General features: G+C 37.2%; 1 protein-coding gene across 1 annotated transcript in view; it reads left to right on the forward strand.

Annotated features, from left to right (window-relative positions):
* The window catches only part of ETFDH (electron transfer flavoprotein dehydrogenase), a 157,146-nt gene that overhangs the window by 30,540 nt on the left and 106,974 nt on the right, over window positions 1–19,632 (forward strand). Inside the window, exons 5-7 of the mRNA XM_053703777.1 lie at window positions 4,785–4,903; window positions 5,337–5,414; window positions 18,254–18,400. Of these exons, the coding sequence (XP_053559752.1) occupies window positions 4,785–4,903; window positions 5,337–5,414; window positions 18,254–18,400 (344 nt within the window). The remainder of the gene's footprint in view (window positions 1–4,784; window positions 4,904–5,336; window positions 5,415–18,253; window positions 18,401–19,632) is intronic.

A 19,632-nucleotide genomic window follows, 5' to 3' on the forward strand; every position in this document is an offset into this window, starting at 1 on the left:
TTTTATTGCTAGATAATAAAATCACATGTATATACGTGTTAGCAGTGATTCTGAAACTGATAAACAGAAAGTCTATACACTCTGCTGTAGTATTTACAACACAGAGTCCAGTGGGTTTCAGTAGTTGTAAAGTCCAAATGTATTTTACAAATGTCTCACATATTCTCTAAGACAAGATCATGATCATTAGACTAAATAATACTTATTTTCCACATTGAAAGTACCTTTTTTAAACTCTGTTAACTGTCGGGGGCACAAAAGATTAACGGTTAATGATTTATTTGTGTCTCTCTATTTAAATACACAACCTTTGCAAAAGACTTGGTTATGCATACTCTTTAGCCTCAGCTCATCTGACTATTTGGTTTGTATAGTTAAGGCATGACAATTTAAAGAGGTATTAAAGACCTATTGGTTTTGTGTAAAAATTGTCCTTTGCCTCTTCAAAAAACAAAATCTGTAAACTAAGTAATTTTCAGCATTTTGAAAACCTAAACGAGCTATTTAATGTGCAGCTTTTACAGGTTAGAGAATTTGTTTTTGGCCTCTTTGGGAGGTGCTGAGCAGAAACTGTGCTGATCCTATCAGCAGTTCTAGTTCCAAATCAGAACTAGACTGGCGCTGCTGATTGGATCAGCAGAGTTTTCTGATCGGGACCAGAAGTGCTCTGCAAGTCCAGAGTACTACTGTGTGTTTAACCCCTTTGCAGGGGGGTTAAACATACATTGCTGCAGGGTTGATAGTCATAAAATTACATGCTCCAATGTAAAGTATGTCATATTTTTTTTTTACTATACTGGCGCTTTAAATATGAGAACATGCTCCATGTGCAGACCTGTGGTGCATCACACTTTTGTGAGTAGAAGGGAAAATAATACTAAAGATTACAGATGGGGTGAACATTTGCTAAAGTAATGAAGCTCAACTCCTCCTTAATGAATTGGCTTGTAAAAATGATTCATATGAGCTGGAAGAAGTACAAAGTCTAAATCTATTTCTGAAGTGCTGTATAAACAGGAAATATAGGGCTAACTGAGCAATTGAAATAGTTTCTAGACTCTGAAAGTAACCCAGTATGAAATATCTACTTATATCATAATCAAAAAAAGATGGTATTTAAAGAACTCTGTTGTATGTTCTTTATATTCTTTAATTTGTGGCTTCTTTTTTTCTCTCTTTACGTGGCACTTTACAGTATGAATTTACTACTTAAATGCATTGAAATATTTGTACTGGTTTTAAGTAGGTTATTAATCTTTGAAAGCTGTGATTTTAGTATTCCCCAATGCCAAACATTTTTTTACTTAATAGGACATTAACGTAAAAATAAACTTACATGATTTAGAAAGAGGAGCCGTTTTAAGACACTTTCCATTATCTAATTACCAAAGTCCTTTTATATGTACACTTTCTGAGGCACCAGCTCCTACTGAGCATGTGCACAAGCTCATAGGGTATACGTATACTAGTCTGTGATTGGCTGATGTCCATCACATGATACAGGGGCTGGAAAATAGGAGATATTTGAAATTCAGAGTAAGTAGTATAATTGCATTGTATTTTTGTTATGCTTTTGTTAATGCAATTCTACTGAATTTACTGGTCCTAAGGTAGTCCCCATGGTATTCTGCACCTGGTAGAGTGTCACTGATAATACTATTTTCTTACCGTTTTTTTTTTTATTTATTTAACATTAATGTATTTAATAATAGTTTGTAAAAAAAAAAAAAATGTAACATTTTTAATATTAGCTAATTTTATAGCTTTATATTTTTTAGCATTCTATTCTAAACCATTTTCCAATCCACTTCAGTTAGCAAATTTGCCGCTGAATACACACATCTACTACCTAGGTATTCTTTTCAACAAAGGATACCAAGAAAACAAAGCAAAGTAGATACAGTAATAGAAGTAAATTAGAAAGTTGTTCAAAATCAAATGCTCTATCTGAATAATATTTTTTTTTTTTTTAAATGTTTTTGCGGACATATACAAAACAAAAATCGTACTGGTATGAGATACATAAGTTTTAACAGAGTAACATGCATTATCCAGTATACATAGTTATGCACACTGTTCAACTGTTTGCATTTTTGTCCCCTTTAACATTTGGTTAGACCTCTCTTGTGTCTATAATTAAGTTATAATTAAACAATATGGGGTAAAGTAAAAATGAAACAAAAGAAAACTAAACAAAGTGATAAAGTACATATAGCTTAAGTACCAGAACGGAACCATATGTTAGCATTTTAGAATAACCATGCATCTTACAGTATTAACCTTCATAACAAAGGGAAAGAGATGCCTGCAATGAGATAGATAATATGATGGTACAAGAAGTATATTAACTTATAAGAGGGATGAGCGGCGTAGTAGTATGTCATGAATTTTCCTCCAGGAGATCACAGGACAAATGTGGAGTTATCTCTAGTACTGAGGTCTAAGAGGCTAGATTGTAGGGGTTCTCCCCAGGTGGGAGTTGCGTAATAAGGCATCTTCTTTTACATTGAGACGTATGATGTCATATAAAAAAAAATAATTTTTCTTTTAGTCTCCCCCATAGCTCTGGCCGCCAGCCACAAGGTAGGGATTGTACTTAAGACTAGACAGTTACGCCTTTTTTATCAATAGTAATGTGATAAACCCCAGCAATGTGTTAAATACAGCTTGACCCTTGTTAGCGCTATGTGCAATACAGGATTGCGATTTATAATGTCAGTATAATGTGTCTTAGGGTTGCAATCTAAACTAATGCCTCAGTAAGGGTATTTCAGTACATGGCATGCTTATACATTCTACTAGAGCTGCGGCTTGGTAAGCAACAGTAAATGTTCGGAGATAGGTAGAACATAGAAAACATGTCAAGATATATAGCCTTTTAACTCTATCGTCGCAGCCCACAAATTAATAGTAATAACAGAAAGAGAGCTATATGTTTTTTTATTCAGCCTCAAGATTCTGTTTGCACTTAAAGTGAATTCGATTAAAAACGGGCACTTTAATTCATCAAAATTTACATTTCACTCCTGTTGTGAAAATAAACTTACCTTTTAATCTTCACAGCAGCTCCAGCTTCCTCCACCCGTTGCAAAGCCTCTTCTTGGGTCTAAAACGAGGAATCCGGCTTCCTCCAATCACGGCGTTGAATCAGACCCTGATTCCCCCTGGGGGGGGAGCTATGATTGGAGGATGACCGTGAAGATTAAAAGGCAAGTTTTGGGGTTTTTTTTCACAACAGGAGTGAAATGTAAATTTTGATGAATTAAAGTGCCCCTGTTTTTAATCGAATTTTTAAAAACCGGCACTTAAGCATCAAAATTTACATTCACTTTAACGTAATTGAAGGTTTAAAAACAGATGTTTGCAAACGGAGAACGTATATTTAAAAGAAAAAACAATTCTAGGAACATGGTTCATTAATGAGCTGTAACTGCGACTTATCACTACAGAAAGAATTAGTGGAAATAAAGAGTTCCCCTTAGCCCACTTCAAAACTTGAGGATATCTGGGTGATTATGACAGTTAAGTACCGTGGGCACCAGAGTATAGCAATTATTGGATCGCTTATAAGGAATGTTTTTTTCCAAAGGGGTCCCAGACGAAAGTCTCAGTGCCATTAATCCACTGCCAAGTGGAGGAGTGTCGCCTTAGGTTTCTGCAAGGAGGGTTCCCAGCAAGGGTGGTCCCACTGTGTTCTTCAAGCCCTGTGATTTGGCTTTTGGGAAATGTTCCTCCGTATCCAATGTTGATACTGTTAGGCTGTGTTGCGCTGGATCAGCTGATATTCTCGCGTGTGAAACTAAGGGCTCCAGATTATTGTATGTCCATGTGGGTAGCTTAACGCTAAGGTTGCGTTGGCCATCTTGAAATTTCTTGTAACACGCCATCCGTGTGGGAGACAAGGGGTTTTCTCTGCATTCTGCTGCATCCTCCCTTCGCCCATCAAGAAATCCTGCTCAGATTCCTCCACAGGTAAGCGCTCTGTTATCTGTTCGAAGATCTCTGGGATCTCTGGGCAGAGATCTCCGGTAGATTTTGTTTAGTAGATTCTCTAGCTTAGCGAAGTGTTAGTCTAAGAACTGCTCTTGATCGCTCTCCCACGCAGCTGCCATCTTGGAATATTCTTCTAACGGCTGTATTAGAAGTGATAGATTTGTTAGGCTGCTTGGATAACAATAGTATGTCGTACTGTCTGGTGTTGAGAAAAAGCTCAGGTATCAGCTGTCTGCACTGTTGACCCAGTGAGTCCGGGGAGGGTCGCCACCTAGTAGTAGGCCGCCGCCTTAGGCCTTATGCTTACGATCTGTGGCTCTGGTTTCATGAATACAGCAGCTATAAGTTGTACAGCTGTTGTTTGATGGTTAATGTGCTGTTTAAGCTTAATAATCCGCGGATTAGAGAGGATTCTTTTAGAGCTCACAGTAAATGCGTCCTGTCAGGTACGCCGTTCTGAGACCCCCCCCACCCATTTTCTTACTGTTTAATGTATTGCTTGTAGTCCAGAATGCAAACCCTTGCAATTGAGGGTCACACGTGTTGGCAACTAAAACAAAATATATATCTCTATATAAGTAGACTACAGTGTTTGGCATACCCAGGTTTCCAAGACTGTTAAATTCTACGTTCTGTCTCCTAATGTTTAAGATTCTTATAAATACATCACTGCAAGATTAAAAATTTGAGTGGTGGAATTTCTATTTGGGAGTTTTGCAAGTGATATTTTCTGTTTTAGTAATTTACACATTAATGCACTGTTGTCTGTAATTTTATATCTTAAATTCTAGGGCTTCCAATGAATAATCATGGGAATTACATAGTTCGCCTTGGTCACCTAGTAAGTTGGCTTGGAGAACAAGCAGAAGCTCTTGGAGTTGAGATATACCCAGGATATGCAGCAGCAGAGGCAAGTATTAGTTTTTTTCCTGAAATGAAACGCAGTAACATAATACTCACTGCTCTCTTTCCAGCAACACAGGGTAGAGTGTCTTTACAGGGATATTGCACTGTAAAAAGTTCACTCTTTTTAATGTATTTCCAGTGATCCATTTCACCTGCTGGATTATATTACATTAATTTACAAATAGTTTCTTTACCTTTTTTGATGTTTGAAATAGCTGCTTATGTCTGTTGAATTTGCCAACTGCTGCAGTGTTGACTATAGAAAAGCTATGTAAACAAGACAGAGCAGCAGAAATCAACCTTTCAGTAGAGGGGTGGAAGAAAAAGCCCAGCCCTTTTCAAAGTGTGTTCTGCAGCATCTTTGAAAACAGTAAACTCCTATGTGTGCATGACTACATTGTCCTGTTAATGAAAATCTTTATTGTTTCTTCTTTTAGGTGCTCTTTCATGAAGATGGAAGCGTTAAGGGGATAGCAACTAACGATGTAGGCATTCATAAGGATGGATCACCAAAGGTAATGGCAACAAACGCACACACTGTGCTGTTGTTTACATATTTAGGGTTTGATCACAATCCTGTAGAAAAGTTTATCAAATGATTTATCTACAAAAATTTCTGTAGAAAATCGTTTCTTAAACTTTTTTAAAGGATTGTGATCGACCCCTTGGGGGCATAAAGTTTACATTTAAAATGGACCACCATCGGACAAATAACTTATGTACCTTTTTGTTTTATATTTGTTAATAACACCTTAATAAAAACAAACAATCCCTCAAAAAACTCAAAGTAGAAAATTCTTAACCCCTTCCCTCCGTTAGGACGTTCCATGCTGTCCTAACGGCGCTGGGCTTTAGCGCCATTAGGACACCATGGAACGTCCTAGCCGTTTGGCTATACTGAAGCCATAACGGTTCCCTAACTGGCAGGGCGTGTCTAGCATCATAGGAACTCCCCCGTGACCTGATCCCATTATTATTATTATTTAAATCACTGGATAGCATGAACAGTCTCTTGATTTAATTTTTTTTATTATTTGTTTACATCGGAACATTGTTTCAATGTAACAAATAAGTACCATAATGAAGGAGTTAAGCAAAGTTTAAAATATTTGTTATTTTATGGATAATCCAATGAAAACGTTACTAAACTCTTCAGTATTTGCCTTCAAAGTATAATTATAATGTATGACTGTCGTTATCTTATTCTAAGTGTAAATGCAATTATTATCAATAGTGAACCAATAACAAAGCAAACTATAGGAACATGCAATGATAAAACAATTGTGGCGATAAATGAGTGATTTGCAAATGTGTGAGTAGTAGACTTGTAGCTAGTGTGATAGTACAATTGTACTGCATTTCAGCAAACAAATCAGCAAAAAATGTAGTATGGCAGTAATGCTGTATAGTTGCTACTGCCTTCTGTGTCTCGATTGCTGCTAACCTAGTGTGTGACACCTCTGTCAGACTCATTGCCAGCAGTTGTGTGTAAAAAAAAAAAAGACATAGAAATCAGATTTAAGGATCTCTCATGTAATTGTCTGCTATAAACATTTTAAACTTAGAAAGTAGCATGTGTTTAACAAAAACACCATGAAAGCCAATGGCGTCATATGATTGAGTACCTTATAGGGACATGAAACGCAAAAAAATGTCTTTAATGCTTCAGAATATAATTTTAAACAACATTCCAATTTACTTCGTCCTTAGTTGAGAAGCATATTTAAGTATACTCAGTAGCTGCTTATTGGTGGTTGTACATAGATGCCTTGTGTTATTGGCTCACCTATATGCATTGCTATTTCTTCAACAAAGGATACCTAAGGAATGAAGGAAATTAGATAGAAGTAAATTGGAATGTTGTTTCAAATTGTATTCTATATCTGAGCATTGTACTGTTCATTTTCTGTTGTACTGGATTCTGTCACTTGTTAGTGTATTACACTTTCCCTAATACAGGTTGAGATCTCTGCATATCCTAAAAGGGCTAAAAACAGTTTGCATAAAAAATATTGTTTAAACATTGCTGGCAAGTATTTTAAAATAATTTTCAAAAATAAGCAAAATTAATTACATATCTAAGCTGCCTGGAGCAGTTAACCCCACCCCTTGCATTTCAACTGAGTTCAAAGTTTCTAGGCAGCTCCAGCAGATAATCCCTATTCACTTTTGCATTCTACCAAAAGAACAATAAACATAAATACAGCCATAAAAGGAATCGTGTGGGGGGAGTTAGAGCTTTACAATTGAGAAACTAAAAAGAAAGGGTTAATGGCGAGGCACTGCAGTATAAATTTGGGTAAAGTAATTAAAGTACATATATTATTTTGTCTCTATCCCAATTTGTTTTATGTCCCTTTAAGCAGTTTGGAGGTAAGAAAGTGAAGTTAGAAGCTAACCCTTGGCTTTGTGGAAATGTCTCTTACACTATGTTTGATACAGTAATTTTTAATCCAAGTTCTTTTTTTATTGAGGATAAGTCAAATAGGTTACAATTCACAATAAATTGGTTCAGAGGAACAAAACACAAAGAAAAGGAAAATTTACATGTTCCAATGCAACATAAACTAGTAATTTATCAAAGTTTCATTAAAACAAAAATAAGTCATGTCCTAAAGCCCCATTCGGGGGTTGCTTCTTAATCTAAACCAGTGCAGAACAGTGATCTGAATTTAAACAAACTATATGAAAACTTCATCAGTAACATTATAGTAGGTATGTACTCTTTCTATGAATGGGTCACCAAAGGCCATCATTACTGCTGCATGTCCGCTCTGGGCCTCAAGTCTGTACATGGTCTCTCAGTTATCTTTGTTAGGTAGTGTTCCCATAAAGCTTGGGCTTCTATGTATGTTTCTCTCGTGTGTTTTTTTTTATATGAGCTAAATTCCTCTAGTTCTATTAACTCTGAGACTCTAACTCTCCATCTCTGGAGGTCTGGAGATGAATGTGATTTCCACTGTTTAGCTATATTGGACTTTACACCATTTATCATTATTTGGAATATAATTTGGTGGGCTTTAGAGGTCAGTTTTTTAAATTTATTTAGTAGAAAAACTAGGGGGTCTAAGGGAAGTGTACAGCCTAGAACCTTTTCCATTTCTGCTATGCAAATTCTCCACAGCTGATTAACTGCATTGCACCACCACCACATGTGTCCCATCCCACTACCTGAGTGTCCACATCTCCAACATCTGTCAGAGTGTGAGGGGTATAATCTATGTAAGCATTTGGGAGTAAGGTACCAATTATGTAGTATTTTATAATTCAATTCGACTAAGTAAGCTGAGGAAGACGATGATTTGGTATTTCTAAAAATATCAGTTGCTGAGTTAGGCAGTATTATGGTTCCCAGTTCCCTTTCCCAGGACTCGATAGAAGGGGGGAGATCGCCCGGTGGAGTTTGTGTTAGGATGGAGTATATCCTAGACAAGGTGTGCCTCTTTGGGAGATTTGCTGTGAATAATTTCTCGAGGTTTGTAAGGGGTCTTAGCATGTTATTGCAATTGTTATGAGTCATTATATAATGACGTGTTCGTATTTAGTTAAACCAGTTCTGAAATACTGTTAGGCCCCGTTCCTGTAGCTGCGATTGAGACAGTAGTTGGTCCTGATTAGTCACCTGGTGTAGTTCTATATCTATAATGTCTTTGTCTTGTTCATGTGTCCCCATTAAGTCAATGACTGAGAATTCATTGTTATGTGTTAGTGATGTCAGAGGGGAGGGATTGGATGAGAGATATGGGTTTAATTTAGTAGCTATATTCCACTGCTCTACAGTTTCCCTGGTTATAGGGTTAGTGAGACCCCTGACCATGGAGTGGAAATTAGGCTGCCAACAAACCGCTGACAGTATTATACCTGGATTTAGGCTTTGCTCTATCTCTATCCATATTTTCTGGGTTTTATGAATCCTCCAATCTAGTATTCGTTGTAGGAAGATAGCACTTCTATAAAGTTCTATGTTCGGGACCCCCAGCCCCCCCCTCTCCCTAGATCGCATCATTGTTTTTTTATTGATTCTGGGTTGTCTACCTTTCCAAATAAAGGAATGGAATAATTGTTGTATCTGGGATATGTATTTGGGTGGAAGTGGTATAGGGAGGGTCTGCATGAAATATAGTAGTCTTGGAAAAGCGTTCATTTTAATAGTATTAATCCTACCCAGCCACGTCAGTCTCTTAGAATTCCAAGATGATAGGTCTCTAGCTAAAGCTATACGGATCGGGGTATAATTTAATTTATAGATCTTGTCCATGTCTTCCACCAACTGGATACCTAGATATTTTATGGAGCTCTCACACCATCTAAACGGGCAAATTTGTGCGATTTTGTCTTCCATCTGTTTTGTGAGGGAGACTCCCAAAATCTCAGACTTGTTATAATTGATTAGAAAGTTTGTTAGTTTATTGAATACCTTCAGTTTCTCCATCAAGGGAGACATGGACCGATCGGGATTGGTGAGGGAGAATAGGATATCATCAGCGAATAAAGAGAGTTTGTACTCCCGCCCCCCAACAACCAAGCCTGAGATATCATTGTTAAGTCTAATGCTAGTGGCTAGAGCTTCCAGAAGACAGACAAATAGTAGGGGGGAAAGGGGACATCCCTGGCGTGTGCCGTTGGATATCTGGAGGGGTTGTGAAAGGATACCATTTAAGGTTATTCTCGCGCTCGGACGCGAGTACAACGCAAAGATTCTCTGTAACATAGTATCTCCTAGCCCAAATGACCTTAATGTTGTCTTAAGGAATAGCCAACTCACTCGGTTGAAGGCCTTCTCCGCATCCGTGGATAACCACACCGCGGGAATGCCCCCGACCTTTGCATGCCACATTAGGTGCATGTTGCGGACTGTGTTGTCCTTGGCCTCTCTGCTAGGTATGAAACCAACTTGGTCCTGGTGGATTATAGAGGGGAGGATCTGATTAAGCCTGGTTGCCAATATTTTTGCGTATATTTTAATGTCGCAGTTTAATAGCGATATTGGCCGGTAGTTGGGTATTAAGTCTGTTGACTTACCCGGTTTCGGGAGGACTGTAATATGGGCTTGTAAAGCTAATGGGGGAAAAGGCTTATTGCCATCTATATCCTGAAAATAAGTTAAGAGATGGGGGGCTAGTATGTTTTTGAATTTAGTATAGTACGCGTTTCCAAAGCCATCCGGGCCTGGGGCCTTACCTATCGAGAAGGATGATATGGCATCTTTGACCTCTTTAAGGGTGAATGGCAAGTCTAGTTCTGTCTGTTGGTCTGTAGTGAGGGTAGGGAGGTGTAATTTAGATAGGTAGTTTGAAATTTCTTGTTCCGTAGCAATCGATCGGTCCCCCTCTAGGTTGTATAGCCCCTCATAATAATTTCTAAATTGGTCCGCAATGTCTCTCGATGTTGACCAGGTCTTTCCTTTATGATCTTTTATTGTCAGTATGTGGTGTTTGTTAGTGCGTTGACGTAGCATTCTAGCTAGTAACTTGCCTTGTTTGTTATAACCCTCATAAAATGTTTTTTTAAGGAATAGAGCTGCTCGTTTGGTTTCTTGCCCAAGGAGCAAGTTGAGCTGTTCTCTTTTGTGTTGTATGCTAGCAAGGAGGGACAAGTTACCCGGAAAGTTTTTATGTATTTCTTGTAGTTTTCCCAGCTCTTCTAACAGTGAATGTAGAAATTGGGATCTCTGTTTATTTCTTGCGGCTTTCAATGCTATGATCTCCCCTCTAATTACGCACTTATGTGCCTCCCATATATACTGTATATCTACATCTGGGGTACAGTTTGTATTGAAATATGTTTCTAGGGAGTTATAAATCTGTGAATGTATGATTGGGTCTTTCAATAAGGTTTCATCCAGTTTCCAAGTCTTGTCATGTCTCTGTGAGGTAGGCCATCTAAGAGAACAGCTGACCATTGCGGGATCTGACCATGTTATCGGTGAGATGTCAGTATGCCTCACTAATTCTAGACTGGTCACGTCTATAAAAATTTAATCAATTCTTGAATAGGCTCTGTGCGGATGGGAGTAAAACGTGTAGTTTTTTGTGAATGGGTGGAATAGTCTCCATCTGTCGTGTACTACCAAATCATTTAAGTTAGCCTTTATTGACCGTAATGTTTTCTGTGGTATCGAAGATATCCCTCTGGAAAAACCTATGTCAGGTTCCATAGCTAAATTGAAATCCCCTCCCAGAACCAAACCTCCCTTGGCGTGGTCTTATATGGTGTTTTTGAGGCTGTGAAAAAATTCCGGTGTTGTGCTATTAAGGGCATATATGTTAGCCAACGTCACCATTTTGTTAAAGAGCCTACCTGTTAGTATGATGAACCTCCCGCTTTTATCTTTATGTATTTGCGTGGGATGAAAAGGAATACCTTTTTTAATAATGATGCCTACCCCGTTGTGTTTAGTAGAATTTGAAGCTAGGAATACCTGTCCGAATTTGTTGAGAGAAACTATGGGTTCTCTTCCCCTTTTAAAATGCGTCTCCTGCATCAGGACTATGTCGCAATGGAGTCTCCTATATTCCCTTATTGCCATAGAGCGTTATTGAGGGGAATTCAGACCCTTTACATTATGAGAGACTATTTTGACCTGTAATGAGTCATCTGTCATTGTGTGTGCATGTAAGCGGGCTGTGCCTAGATGAGATTATGTAGGGCCCAGAGCGTGACATACCTTGTATCCACATTTCCATGTTAGTCGCCGTTGGTATTAGCCAGATAATCTGGGAGAAGAATATTGCATACCTTAGAGTTTCAAAGCCAGTAGAGAGATAACAAGAACATTCTGCAAACACAAACAAACCTTGTGAGTTACCTTTAACCGATCCTACAATATTTGTAACTATAACTTTGTAAACATGTGTTTTCCTAACTGGAAAACAAACAACTCGGAACTTAAATTTGTGTAGCATCTGATACACCATTTACTAGGGGGACGAATGGTGTCAGTTAACCATCAGAGCTAGGCTACTTTAGTTTCTATTTTTAGGCTCAATTGGGGAGTTATATAACAGAACATAAGTATAAATAGCTAGAACAAAATGAAATTGGAATGTAACAGTGAATTATAAGTACTGTAATACCTGAGAGTAATGATCTACCTGGAGTGACAAACATTTTTATTGTTGGTTACCGCAATAACCCAATCCTCGCTATGTGTGCTCCTATGGAGCAATATTAGCATGTTGAACCCCATTGGGGTGTCTCAAAGAATATTAAATAGAAAATTTGACAGCTTTAACTGAGGTGGGTAAGAGAGTTCACTCCACACTCTGTGAGTATGATACAGTCCATAAAAGTCTGTTCATTTTTTGTGGTTCACGTGGCTTTTGTAGGGGAAGCTGGAACAGCTTTAAATCTTTTTGCTGGGACTTTAGACCAGAGTGGCCGCTGTTCTTTGGGCCTTTCTCCACGTCGATCTTCTTTTGATGCCGGAATATCCAATACTTTTTCTGAGGGCAGTTCAAATGCGATATTAAGTTTCTTGGACAATGTATCTAGGTCGTTATAAGTTTTGTAGATTATTTGAGACCCTTTGTGATGGATAATGAGGCTAAATGGATAACCCCACCTGTATCTAATATTGTTCTCCTGGAGTTTTGTGGTGATAAATCGTACTTCTCTCCGTTTTTGGATGGTTTGAGGGCATAGGTCCTGGAAAATTTGAATAGAGTGACCATGGAAGGAAAGAGATTGCCTATTTCTGGCTGCTTGCCATATTTCTTCTCTTAAAGTGAACTTCAGCAGGCGCAGAATAACATCCCTGGGTTTTTGGGGGGGGGGTCTCAGGGCCCTGTGGATTCTTTCAATATCTTCTGAGGCCAGCGGGTTGGATCTGGGTAATAAAAACTGGAACAATTCTTTGACATATGATTTTAGATTCTCTTGGGGGACTTCTTCTGGTATGCCTCTTATTCTTAAGTTATTCCTCCTTCCTCTGTTGTCCAAGTCTTCTAATTTATCTTGTAAAGTTTGAATGATGGAATCTTGTATTGTTAGTTGTTGGATGTTAGAGCTGACGAGATTGTTTAGATTGTCTTGGCCGTCTTCCAGATAGTCAATTCTAGCTCCCATTTCATTCAAGTCTTTTTTGAGATCTCTTATTTCCCCTTTGATAAAGGTCTTAAGGGACTCAATGTCCGTTTTGGAAGGCAAGCTCGCTATCTGGGACTGTATAGAGCGCAGAGAGTCTCTCTGGATGACTGCGCAATCTGTAGCTGTATCCACTGGGTTAACCTCTTGAGTCTGTATTATTTCTGTCATGTTGCCTTCTTGTGCGTGGAAAAAGGTAGAGACCGAGGGAGTCAGGGCAGGGGGTTTAGTTTGTTTCTCTGTCTTGTTTCCTTTCTTGGAAGTCATTTCCCTGGTTATGGTTCAGCGAGTAATAATAGGAAGCTAGTTGACTGATCCCTTTAAGTATGGTAGCCTCTTTTTATTTCTTTTTGTGGGGATGTGATGTATACTTTTGAATGCAGTCAGTTCTACTACGGTTAGTGTGGTTCCCAATCACCAATAAAAATAAATGTTCTGGAGCCGCTATGTATAACAAACACAGCCAAGTTTATGTTATGCGAGTTTTTGCCAGCTTAAGTTTGCTACTCTTTATGTGGGAGATAATCCTTACTAGTATATATATGTGCTGTTTCTTCTTATCTTGCAGCCTGATTTTACTGTGAGCTCTTTTTTAGTGATGTTTGATTCCCCTCTTCATGCAGAACAAACAAGCCTGCTCTGTGCTGCTTATTTGCTTTTATGGATTTTAGGCCCTTACTATTGTTTTTTCTGGAGAGCTGCCACGTGGGTGTTAAAAATATCTAAGGCACAAATTCTGTTTGTTGCTCGGTTTTGAGGGTTTAAATTTATCAGAAGGCCCCTATGCTAGTGTTATGTGTTAGCTTGTGTGCTGCTTGTATCTTTGCCTCTTATGCTGCTGGGTTCTATCGAGGCACGTAAGCAAGTGTTAGTGTCGCCCACGTGGTCGGCCGTTATTTTAAAGTTGGCCGATTTTATCAGTGATTTTATGTTTCTCCTGATCAGAGGCTTATTATATACCAGCCCACAGAGCCCCTCCGGTGGTATTTCCAGTTATGAGGGGATTACCCTTTAGATCGCCTCCCCCGTTACCTTTATCTTTCAAGTGTCCGTTTCTGGCAGCTCCCTCCTTGCTCCGTCTGCCCCTTACTCCACACCCTCCTGCCCCAGATCTCACCTTTGGGCAAAGCGAGGGTCCAGTGATGTCTTGATCCGTGTTTCTATGCAGCGGTCTGATCGCTGTGATCTCCTTATGTGCTCTGCCTGAGTTTTAAAGAGGCAAGATGGCGCCCGGCACCCTCACAGCCCTTCGCTCCTTTACGTGTGAGAGCCGGTCTGTTCCTTCCCACAGTCTAGAAACTGATCAGGTGTGTTCTTACGTTCTCCTGCTCCCGTTTCAGTACTTTTTGTCCCCAATTGTCATGCTTCTGTAGGCTCTGATGGACTAACAGCAACGGAGCTCCCTCACACTGCTGCCATGTCCCAGCACGGTGTAGCTCCGCCCCCTTGATACAGTAATTTTTAACACATTTTGTAAATTATTATCCCTTATTTGTAGAGCACCAACAGATTCCACAGCACTATAAACATAGGTCATAAACATATTAGAGAGAAATGGTTAGAGGCCCTGCCAAGAGTTGTACTGTTATAAATCGGCTCTGATTAAGGTGATTTACGAAACAGCTGGGCTCATAGGCTTACATGTTAAGGGGGTTCAGGAGAGTAATAAAGGAAGAGAGGAACTGAGGGAAGAAAATGTTAGACTGTTACTAGGCGTTGCTTACAGTTTTAAAAATTATTTACCAAAAGTTGTGTTAGACATACACATATCCAAGGATATCACTGTTCTTTTTTACTGCTCAGATAAGAAAATGGATGACAAGCCATTATATAGATTGAGTGTTGCTAGGTATTTACCTATTTATGTAAAGCGAACAACTGAATAAACTCATTCTACATGGAAATTTTTTTACCAGCCAGTACAACCATTTCAAGTTGGAATGTGCGTTGCTTAGAGCTTATTTTATAAGAAAGTTTCTGCATCATGGGCAGTGAGTCTGGATAAATATTTTGGGCTGGCTCATAGAATTTGGCTACAAAGTTGTCAAGCACTACTCTAATTCATGCGTATTATAATTTTTTTTTTACTTAGTGGGATTTTTAGCCTGTGAGGTAAATTAAACTAAAGCAAAATAAAAACTAACTGGTCAACATAACTAATAATTTCAATCTAAATTAAAGTAAAATCATTTTATCACATAAGAGAGCTAATTTTATGCTAATCAGCATAACTTCACATTTTTATCTAAACTCCACTCAATATAACTCGTCAGTTTGGTATTGATAATATCTACACACGTTCTCAACATTGAATTTGACTATTTTTTTTCTCTTGAGCAGGTGTGAGCAACATTAAAATAACAGCTATCTGAATATTTTATTTTTCTTGCTTTTTTTTATATATATATATATATATATATATATATATATATATATATATATATATATATATATATATATATATATATATATATATATATATAAATAATATACAGGTAGGTGGCCCTCATTTTACAACGGTTCAATTTACACCGTTTCAGAATAACAACCTTTTTTTCCAGTCATGTGACTGCTATTGAGAAGCAGTGCATTTATTAAAATATCCAGTAGGTGGAGCTGTCCGCTTGTGTTGCAGCAAAGCCAAGCAAGCTGAAATTAATCAGTTTAACCAGACCTGAGCTATCGAGCAGATTTCAAAGGAACAAGATCTTCCTGTCTATAAATCAGTCCAGATTAGAATGCATAGAAAGAACTGTTTGCAGAAAAATGCAAGTGAAGTCTGTGTTGTGTGATTATTTTATTAGGTTTATAATGCTGTTTAGCAAATGGTTTTTGATCATTTAAAGGGACACTGTACCCAAATTTTTTCTTTTGTGATTCAGATAGAGCATGACATTTTAAACAACTTTCTAATTTACTCCTATTATCAAATTTTCTTCATTCTCTTAGTATCTTTATTTGAACTGCAAGAATGTAAGTTTAGATGCCGGCCCATTTTTGGTGAACAACCTGGGTTGTCCTTGCTGATTGGAGGATAAATTGATCCACCAATAAAAAAAGTGCTGTCCAGAGTACTGAAACAAACAAAAAACTTAGATGCCTTCTTTTTCAAATAAAGATAGCAAGAGAACAAAGAAAAATTGCTAATAGGAGTAAATTAGAAAGTTGCTTAAAATTGCATGCTCTATCTGAATCACAAAAGAAAACATTTGGGTTCAGTGTCCCTTTAACTTAGTTTAATTATATATTCTGTTTTGTGTGATTATTTTATTAGGTTTATAATGCTGTTTAGCATTTAAAGTCTTCATTTCAAAGCTTTAAAAATAATGTATTGGGTGTTACTTATGCCAATTTTGAGAGGGGCCTGGAACCTAACTCCCTCACTTCCCATTGAATTACATTATAAACTGGGTTTCAATTTACAACGGTTTCGATTTACAACCATTCCTTCTGGAACCCCGGCGTAAACTGAGGGCTACTTGTATGTATATGTGTATGTGTGTGTGTATATATATATATATATATATATATATATATATATATATATATATATATATATATACTGCAATATACTTTTATTATTTATTTTGTCCCCTTTACCTGTAATTCTCTTCTGAAATTATGAGCTCCTGTTAGAAATAGAAGTGCAGAACACTGTTATATTCCACAGTCATTTGCTGCACACTCTAGTGACCTATTTATAACTGTCCCTAATTGGCCACAGCAGAGAAAGTACAACATGGCAGCTCAAATTGTTTTGTTTTATAGACACTAAATATTGACAAAATAAGTGTAAAGATTTAAACAACTAATGAAACTTTTTTAAAAATACATCTACAAGTTATTCTCAGACTAATCTTTTCTTTGAATGCATCATTCTATCTAGCATTTATTTAGTGTTTAATGTCCATTTAAGTGCTCGTTTTGCAATTGTTTTTACCACAACCTGTTTTTTATGTTTACTTTAACATTTGGATTTTGTTGTTGTTTTTTTTTACTTAATGAGCACTGTTTCATACCCCTTTTGACAATCTCATCTAATTACATTTTTGTTTAATTATTCATAGATCCAGTCCCATACCTTTTATCATTTTGTTTCTATATTCTTCTAATCGTTAAAGGGACACTGAACCCAAATTGTTTCTTTCATGATTCAGATAGAGCATGCAAATTTAAGCAACTTTCTAATTTACTCCTATTATCAATTTTTCTTTGTTCTCTTGCTTTCTTTATTTGAAAAAGAAGGCATCTAAGCTATTTTTTGGGTTCAGGAACATGGAATGCACTTGTTTATTGGGGGGTGAATTTATCCACCAATCAGCAAGAACAACACAGTGTGTTCATCAAAAATGGGCCGGCATCTAAACGTTCATTCTTGCATTTCAAATAAAGATACCAAGAGAATGAAGAAAATTTGATAATAGGAGTAAATTAGAAAGTTGCTTAAAATTGCATGCTCTATCTGAATTACAAAAGAAAAAATTTGGGTTCAGTGTCCCTTTAAGACAATTTTCTTTGATGGGACATGAAAGGCTTTGAGATAGTAATATAAAATGTTACATTATACATAATTGGAATTGCAATATTATTTTATTATTTACTGTGCTCCTTTATGCAATTAAACACAAAATTGGAAGTGTATACCCCAGACTTCACACATCTAACTTTGCTACATTCTACACAGTCATTGTTTTATTAGGTCATTTCTAAATGCCCCTAATATGCTTCAGAAGAGGAGATAAGGCGTTTAAAACTGTATATTATCAGACAGAAAAAACAATACAAGTTTGGCTGGCAGATGTTAGTTATGTAAATTTAATAGATTATCTAAAGGTGTAAGTAGATAAGTGTATTTGCTTATCGGTTATAAAGGTGAGAAAAAAATCTCTGCAAACTTGACAGATACATTTTATTTCTAAGCTGTGTGATCCGGTGACTTTTTCTATGTCCTACCAAAATATTCACTTGGCTAAACTTGATCTAGCTGTGAAAGAATGAAATAAACAAAATGTGTCTAATGGTATGTTGTATATAAATGTGTATGTGTTTCTGGTTGCAAAGGATTATGTTAGATATAGTAAAGTTTAATGGCATAATATATATTTGGAATAAGTACAATAGAAAAATACTAATTGGTGCATTTTTGTTATGTAACTTTATAAGTATTTTACATGCTCTGCAAGCAGATTGATAAGAGAGCCAGTTTAACACATGAAAGCTTTGTTTTGTTACACGCCATTTGCTTTATCCCTATCATGTGTTTTTTCAGGATAACTTTGAACGGGGCCTGGAACTGCATGCTAAAGTGACTATCTTTGGAGAAGGCTGCCATGGGCATCTCGCCAAGCAGTTGTACCAGAAATTCAATCTCAGAGAGAACTGTGAACCACAAACCTATGCAATAGGCCTTAAAGAGGTATTTATCATTCTTCAAACTCATGTTAAAGTGTAAGCTTTATTGATTTGAGTATTGATTGTGTGGTCTTCATTAATTTTTATCTGCTTCCTCGCATTTAATCTAAACTTGTTTTTTTTTTTTTAATAATGGTATGCTTACAATATTTCTGTTAAACTTATACTTTAAGAACTATAAAAGGTGTTATCACAAAACTGATTTCTTGATTGTATGCAATCTAATGCGACCATGCCTATTGTGTTATTGTTTGCTGTCCTTTTTTCTTTTTGCTTTGTTTATACTGACCGTGAAAATGTAGCCATGATTATTTTTTTTAATTATTATTATTATTATTATTATTATTATTGTAAATCCCTACATATAAGTACTTACAAGTTTTTTCGGCTAGGCTGGGGTCATAGACCTAGACACAGGGCTATGAGCCTGCATTTTCAGTTACTTCTTATGAATACTAAATAGGAGTCTATTTGACGCTGCCTTTTATCTTTTGCTACAATGTGTAATGGTATTTGTACCCCCATCTATATGCAGTAATACATAAAATAGCACTCTAGCTCTTCATAAACAATACTGAATAAAATCTTACCAAATTATTTAGCACATGCCCCCCCCCATGTATAATTAGCATATGCCGGTTATACATTAATTAACAATAGTGAAAAATTAATAAATCAGTGAATTGCAAACCTATGTTATGACAAATAATGCACCAATAATAATCCAATTAGCAAAGGTATTTCTTTCATAAGGCTGTGAAAGTCCATGAATCATTACGCCTATGAGTCAACTCCTGGCCAGTAGGAGGAGGCAAAGATTCCTAAAACGACATGAGTACTTTATCCCCTCCACCTCTCTTGTATACCAGTCTAAATGTTTGCTTTTCTGGAGGAATGTAAAAAATTTAAGGTGCTCCTGATTCTTTGTGGAGAAGGGGTCCTCAAGCCGATTTTTTTTTTTTTCTTTTTTCTTTTCTTCCCTCAGAAACCTGCTACAGAAAGACAGAGGAAAGATTGGAGTATAGGGTAGTGACACAATTATCCCCGGTGTAGGAGATAGTCACAAGCCTGCCACAGGTGTCGCAGGGACCGGTCCCCTAGCCTTCTCCTGCTGGCTTGTTGAGATATTCCTTATAGTTATCCTCTGCTGTGACGTACACATTACTGGATAGGCTCTCTCCTAGACTCAGTCATTTGTGGACCCTTAGTAGAGTGGGTGCATTTTAGGTTCAGCAC

This window comes from Bombina bombina, chromosome 2, assembly GCF_027579735.1.
Source record: "Bombina bombina isolate aBomBom1 chromosome 2, aBomBom1.pri, whole genome shotgun sequence".
NCBI lineage: Eukaryota > Metazoa > Chordata > Amphibia > Anura > Bombinatoridae > Bombina > Bombina bombina.